This window comes from Littorina saxatilis, linkage group LG1 (assembly GCF_037325665.1).
Source record: "Littorina saxatilis isolate snail1 linkage group LG1, US_GU_Lsax_2.0, whole genome shotgun sequence".
In the NCBI taxonomy this organism is placed as follows: domain Eukaryota; kingdom Metazoa; phylum Mollusca; class Gastropoda; order Littorinimorpha; family Littorinidae; genus Littorina; species Littorina saxatilis.
In genome coordinates, this window is record NC_090245.1 from 70,809,778 (window position 1) to 70,817,492 (window position 7,715).

The 7,715-nt window shown below is 45.2% G+C and overlaps 1 protein-coding gene across 1 annotated transcript in view; it reads left to right on the forward strand.

Annotated features, from left to right (window-relative positions):
• Positions 1-7,506, forward strand: part of LOC138977302 (neuropeptide receptor 15-like) — a 50,109-nt gene extending 42,603 nt beyond the window's left edge. The window contains exons 2-4 of the mRNA XM_070350205.1: positions 4,393-4,577; positions 5,549-5,820; positions 6,925-7,506. Coding sequence (XP_070206306.1) covers positions 4,393-4,577; positions 5,549-5,820; positions 6,925-7,236 — 769 coding nt within the window. The 3' untranslated portion in view covers positions 7,237-7,506. The remainder of the gene's footprint in view (positions 1-4,392; positions 4,578-5,548; positions 5,821-6,924) is intronic.
• The last annotated feature ends 209 nt before the right edge of the window (positions 7,507-7,715 follow it).

The following is a 7,715-nucleotide window of genomic DNA, read 5'->3' on the forward strand; positions in this document are numbered from 1 at the left end:
GAGAGAGAGAGAGACAGAGAGAGAGAGAGACAGAGAGAGTGAAAGAGGGAGTGAGGGAGAGAGAGAGAGAATGAGAGGGGGAGAGATAGAGAGAGAGGTGGTAGAGAGAGAGGGAGAGAGAGAGAGAGAGAGAGAGAGAGAGAGAGAGAGAGAGAGAGAGAGAGAGAGAGAGAGAGAGAATGAGAGGGAGAGAGAGAGAGAGAGGGAGAGAGAGAGGGGGAGAGAGAGAGAGAAAGAGAGTGGAAGAGAGAGAGGGAGAGAGAGAAAAAAAGAGACAGACAGACAGACACAGACAGACAGACACAGACAGACAGACACACAGACACACAGAGAGACAGACAGACAGACAGACAGAGACAAAGAGTCAGAGAGAGCAACTTCCGTGTTTGCTTCTATTCGTCTCTGGTCTTAGTGTCTACCTTTTTTGCAGTGAAAGCCCAAAAACTACGTTTCCAATAACGGAGACAAATGAATTCAGTCATAAACAACAACAAACAATCCTCTGCGCCGAAAAAGAGGCAGCCAAAGATGTTGTTGTTCCTGTTTTTGTATTTCTTAACACAAGGCTTCACGTAACTCCGGGTAGATTTGGCAACTTTACACGATGATTCCCAGGGTAAAAGGGGGTATCGAATTATTAAAAGGCCCACTCCTCCTCCCGTTAACCATCAGTGTCCGATCACGGACAACGCCAGACTTTTACATACAGTACAAACACCCTTTGATTTGAACATACACTTCCCACTAGGGAACACCCTAGTTGCTCTCCATAGAGAGCGAGCATTTTTCAAAGCATTTATTTTGCGTGGAAGTATTGGTCCGGATGACGGGGAAGTAGGCTAGCAAAAAACATGTCCTTTTTGGGGGAATGGCAGACGACTGAGATTTCTGACCATTTGATACTGTTTATTGCTGTGCCAGTGTAGAATGAGTATTGTGCTGAAGAACGCACTGCCGCGACAGGGCTACCATCTCATCAAATGAGCTGCATCTTACCATTGCCCAAGCAAACACAGTTTCTGTAAACCGCTGGTTTCTTTGAAGTCAACCACCGTTGCTTTGTTTGTGTCACTCGCAGTCGTGTGTTGCATTTTAGATTCAGAGGTAAACAATAACGTTATAATTGCAGGTGCAGAGTCGCTTTGTAGCCGCAATCGACTCAATAGGCCATGTATGACAAAAGTGGGTCACACGGGGCCCCGATGACTCGGGAGTTGAATAAACCACGAGAACTGCTGTGTGGTTTCCCGCGTGTTAAAGAGCCATTCAAATGTAAGTGGCATTTCATGTTGTTCAATGCCAGTGTGAGTGTGTCCCATAAGGTTGGGAATGCTGATTTAGTGACAAGATGTCAACGTTTTGTACGTGGGCCTTTAAGTTATGTCTCCTGGATATAACGCCTTGATCAATTGTAGCCTATTTCGCGTACATTTTCCCTTTGCCGTGATTGCTTCAGTGAACGAATTGAAACGAAGATAATTTACTGCGGAAGGCGAGCAAGTGGAACGCAAAATCAATTGCAAGTGGTGCAGAAATTTACTTACGAATATTGAACGGTTTCCATCACTTTATTTGGAGTTTTGCTGTGCGAAGCCTTCTCCGCCGGTTTGCAGAGAATTGTTCAATATTTTGCTGTTTGTTTAACCTTCGCCAGACTTCGTTATTGACTACACGCGGAAGACATCGTGGGGCCGTACGGCCCCATACTTCTCAAAGAAGGGAAAACATGCATACCCCTCCGCAGAAATCGTGGGGCCGTGCGGCCCAATACTTCTCAAAGAAGGGAAAGCGGCATGCGTACCCCTCCGTAGACTTCGTGGGGCCATGCGGCCCCATACTCTAAACAGAATATATGACTTTTGGTTTCTCTTTAGCTAGTGTTTTCTTAATTAGTTTTCAATGACATGTAATGAACTATGAGGACATAACAGATGTGTAGGTGGTTGAGGCATTTCTAAAAGCTCATTAAAAAATTTGGAATCGTTCCAGAAATATTTGCAATTAAACACCCATCTGGGGCCACACGACCCCACGATGTCGGGCGAAGGTTAAAGGAGGGACGGGGGAAGGTTTGGAGGTACGGTTGGGGTTGGTACCGTTGCGAATAGTTCAGAAACGTCATGTGTGTGTGTGTGTGTGTGTGTGTGTGTGTGTGTGTGTGTGTGTGTATGTACGTGTGTGTGTGTGTGTGTGTGTGTGTGTGTGTGTGTGTGTGTGTGTGTGTGTCTGTGTGTGTCTGTGTGTGCAGGCGTGTCTGTGTATTGCGTTATCGTGTGTTAAGTTTGGAAGAATATGAGGTAGATGTGAACTGGATTTCATACAGTCTCAGGGGCTGACCAGAGAAGGGAGGGGCATTCTAAAAGCGCGGTCCTGTGTGTACTTCTATCAAACGTGTAAGTTTAATACATTACAACCTTTCAATTTCTTAATTCAACACTCCTCAGTGTACCGTCGATCTTGAAAGACCCAGTCCCATGCCGTCGGAACAAACACGTCAAAACACGCCATTACTCACGCAAGATCATAGCCACCAAACGACGAAAGCACACACATCCCAGAAAGCAATCACTTGCCCGGGCTGTTTCAATCTGTTCCCCGCGATCTTTCCCCTCTCTCGGCCATGCAGCAAAGTGTGAGACATGCGAAGTCCTATAACCTGCCCGCCAAGACAGTTCCCTCAGGCGTCGTCAATAATACTGTGATGCAGGGGGTTCTGAGGGAAGCGACGATTCTCATGATCCTACTGAGTGAGAAGCGAGCTAGAAGGAGTGTGTCTGCGGGCATGTTTCTGAGTTTTGTGTGAAGTCCCGTTTCGCCGTATTCCGTTTTGCCGTCGATCGGCTTTACTCCTGGTCTCTGTTGACCGGGGTTTTCTCGTTTTATACTTCGCCGTTTTACGTTTCGCCATGTCTGGTTTTGGCATTTCCCTGATCGCCGTATTCAATACATTGAATTTCCCTGCGATATGGTACGTGTCGCCGTATCATAGCCGTATTGATAATTTATGTCAATCTCCGATTCTGTCTCTGAATCTGTCTCCGATTCTGTCTGTGTGTTACTGTAACTGTGTCTGCGTCTTTCCCTCTCGGCCAGTATGAAACTAGTCATAGCTGACGGGGTTTTCAAGGAATGCGGTGGACTATTAATCTGCAGTACAGCAAAACGCATATTAACACATGCCGGCAACTATTTCAAATGGACGGCAAAACGGGACACGGGAAATCGAAACTTTTCAAACGAGGATAATTTGCCGTGAAGACGAAAACTCCCAAGGAGAAGTGGGTGGGATGTGTGTGGATTCCCTGCAGATCACCAGAGGGGGGATGGCAGGTTGTAAAACCTTCCCCGCTAAAAGCAGCCAATAACCCTGGGCCCATAAATCACCCTGTTTGCCGTGGCAAAAATCGATGGTTTTGAAACAATGATGACACGCCGGTTATGAAGGCGTGCCCAGAGTGTCTGTGTGGGTTTTACGTATGGGAGGTCCCTGCCCTCTGGAACTGACATATACGTGGCGGATTTTCTTTTTTTCTCTTTTTTTTTGTCCGCGTACAAAGGAGAGGATATACTGGAAGAGCTGTAGCGAGGTTATCCTATGGGATGTGGGAGAGAGAGAGAGAGAGAGAGAGAGAGAGAGAGAGAGAGAGAGAGAGAGAGAGAGAGAGAGAGAGAGAGAGAGAGAGAGAGAGAGAGAGAGAGAGAGAGAGAGAGAGAGAGAGAGAGAGAGAGAGAGAGAGAGAGAGAGAGAGAGAGAGAGAGAGAGAGAGAGAGAGAGAGAGATGGAAGACCAAAGAGTGAAGAATGGATACGTCTTGTGTGTGTACGTGGTGAATTCGATGTTTGGATCCCCTTGAAGACGATGTCCAAATGACGGATGATTCGATCAAGAGGGTGCACAGCCAACTGATCTAGTTTGTTTGAATTGCTTTCCACAGTTAAGTAACAAAGCAGATTCAAAAAGAACTATAAATAAAATGAAACTGATAGAGGGAGAGAGAGAGAGAAAGAGAGAGAGAAAGAGAGAGAGGTGTGTGTGTGTGTGTGTGTGTGTGTGTGTGTGTGTGTGTGTGTGTGTGTGTGTGTGTGTGTGTGCCTGTCTGTCTGGCTGGCTGACTGGCTGACTGGCTAGCACTGTCCGTCTGTCCGTCCGTCTGTCTGTCTGCCACTTGTTTATGTCTGTATTTGTCTACGTGCGTACGTGTGTGTGTATCCGCGATCAGGCACGTGCTTGCATTTGTTAGTGACTGCCTCTTTGTTTTGTGTGTCAATCTGTGTGATTTTCTTGCTGTTTCTACGTCTGTGGCCCTCATTCTTACATGTTTCCAAGCGAAGAAGCCGAAAGCGTCCACAAACGCCAAAATTCACAATCCAATTATATTTCTGTTGCCACAGGTATATCGCCATCGTGTTCCCCATCAAAGCTCACATCCTGTGTACCCGAAAACGTGTGGTCTTCGTCATCATTTGTGTGTGGTTCCTGGCAATCGGTTGCTCCGTGCCCACCGCACTTTTCAATGACGTCATCAGCCCATCTGAGGCCATCCCCCACTTGATGTGTCTCACGTTGTTTTCCAGAGGTAAGCTGTGTTGTGACTGGGAAATCAAGGTAACAGTTCTGTATCATAAGTATCATTCGTTTTCTGGACCATAAACTGTAAAAATGTTCTTCACTGTTTATGAGCGTATTTAATGCGACACACGAATGGCCATATAAGCGCACACGAATGGCCATATGTGACCCTCCACCACGGAATGAGTCGCATGTCACCTTTTCATGATTTTCATATTTTTACATTTTCTTAAAGAGTTTTTTTTATTCTATATCCAGTGGTGAAAACCGTTTTAGAAAAGAGTGAACACTTTTCGAGTTATAAGCCTGTGACTATGGTGACCCTCACACTGTTACTAGACACCCCCCGGACTAAAATAATGCCAAGCGCAGAACCGCGAGAGGTGACATGCGACTCATTTCGTGGTGGAGGGTCACATATAATGTGACAATACCAGCTAACATCGTTCGCCAATGATACATAAGTCATGTATACCTTAACTTCCGTGTGTGTGTGTGTGTGTGTGTGTGTGTGTGTGTGTGTGTGTGTGTGTGTGTGTGTGACAGTGTGTGTGTCACAGTGTGTGTCACAGTGTGTGTGTGTGTGTGTGTGTGTGTGTACGTACGTACGTGTGTGTGTGTGTGTGTGTGTCTGTGTATGTGTGTGTGTGTGTGTGTGTGTGTGTGTGTGTGTATGTGTGTGTGTGTGAAAGAGATAGAAAGCTCACTTCATCCGATTATCAATACTTTCACACTACACCACTCTTCTACCACATTAGCTGATACACTTATTTCGTGACGTATTGCTCTGTGTATTTAATATGTATACAGTATTGCCATATGCGTCCATGTGTTTGAGATGCTGTGAGGATTTAAGACCAAATGTGTGCCTAACACCTCTGTCGCTACTTATTAAAGATGACGCATGCACTGACTGACAATCAATAATCAATAGATCAATCAATCGATCTATCAATCACTCAAACTTCTGCTCTACAGATCGGGGCACTCATTTCAAATACCAAACCATCTTCAAATACGCCGAGTTTGCTGTCTTCTACTTCATCCCACTTGTCCTTCAAATGGTGTGCTACATTGTGATTGGTCGACGGCTGTTTGTGGGCGTGGACAAGCTCCACAGGAACTTCAACGTCAGAAGTACACCCGACAGACGTCAACGAACCAGCGAGGCCATTCGGGCGAGAAAGGGCGTGGTCAAAATGCTAATCGCTTCCGTTATCATTTACTTCCTGAGCTACTCTCCTCACCAGGTTGGCAAATTAACTAACATTCGAGAGTATTAATCTGTCTTCATATACCATACGTTATTGACATGTTTGACCATAATATGGCATTTGACACAGATCAAGACAGTCATGTTTCTACCAGATGTCACTCATATTTATGTATCGACCCATTGTCGTTAGAATTCCTTTTGTTTTTAATACATACGACTGACAACACTGACACATGCACTCGTTTGTAGTCTTGGTCAGCCACCTTAGTATCATGAGTTGTAGTCGGCATCTGACGTCATATATAGCTTAAAGAAGGGAAATCCAGCGTTAAATCGATATATTGAGGATGCATGGCTGTCCTATGGCCATGTCGTTGAGTGTTGGGTTTTGCATAGTGTGCGCAAAAGCACTTTGTAATCTCAGATAATGGTTATGTGCCCATTACCCATGCGTTACGTGCGTTCCTCTCCTTGTACTACACGCTGTGACACGGCAGTCACCCTAGATAGTCAGTATGGTTGAGGAAGAGCGAACGTGTTAAATTGAAAATACCAATCGACTTGTTTGCTGAAAATTCCATCTCTCTGTAGAGTGCATGTGTTATGAAAAATCGATCAACAGCTGTTTTAAAGAGAAGTTAAGAGGGGCGGAAATGGTGGGTGGAAGGGGCGTACATAATTACCGAAATGGAGATGTTGCTGGAGGGGACAGCAAACAAGTCATTTTAAACTCCGATGCAAACCTGTCACATTTCAGATAAAAACGTTGAAACTCGTTCAGAAATTAAAGCCCTGAGGACCATTATCTTGCACTTTCCCCTTAAAAACAATTTTTAACAGTGTGTTTGTGATTTCCTATGGGCCCCCATTCTTCTCTTTTCATTGACGTTTTTATCTTATGCAGTTTTTTTTTAGAAAACTAAATGACGACACCCAAATCAGCTTTCAGGCATAATAACCCAAACACCCAGCAATGTCTGAATTTGAAACGTCACTATTGCAATATGAGAGCAACATCCCGAACTTCAAAGTAATTAGTATGTCATGATGAATGCTGAACGTTGTCTTCCTTTGAAGCTGTTGTCGATCTTCTGTAACACTTCATGTTCTAAACACTACGCGTTCTCTACGTTGACAGGTGCTGTTGTTCTACAACACCTTCTCCAATATGTCGTTCGGGGACAGCTGGATGTTCCTCGTGCTCACCACCACACTGGCCTACATCAACTCTGCCGCCAACCCGCTCCTCTACTGCGTCTTCAGCGAGAACTTCAGGTCCAAGTTCAAGAACATTCTGCAGTGCTGCACGTGTAGCGGCTGCTGTCACTGCCGCAAACCCTATGAGCGTCAGAGGACCATCAGTTTGACGTCACTCACTGAATACACCACGCTGTTTCACAAGACGTCATCGGCCACGAAGAAGAACGTCACCAAGCCTGCTATATTGTGAAAACCACAAAATAGAATCAAATATACCCGTTTATACCAAATTAAACCTACCCAAACCATATGAGCTTCCGGGTGACGATGGGTGTGACGTCACTTCACTAAATACACTACGTCAATTCACAAGACGCCATCGGCTATGACGAAGAACGCAAACAAGCCTGCTATACTGTGACAATAACGAAACCAATAATACAAACAGACGTAACATCTGTGAGTAGCCAGAGACGATCAGGTAGACGTCACTGACTGAATACACCAAGCTGTTCAACAAAACGTCATCGGGCACCAAGGTAAATGCCCGCAAGCCAGCTTTCTTGCTATGATAAGAAATCAAACCAAACCAGAACAGAAACGTGTGAGCGTCCAGGTACGTAATTAACCAACGAGTGACATCATATTGTTTCACGAAGCGTTATCTGTCGCCGAGAGCTACGTCAACTAACATACTATATTGTGACAATATCAAACCAAATCAAAGCA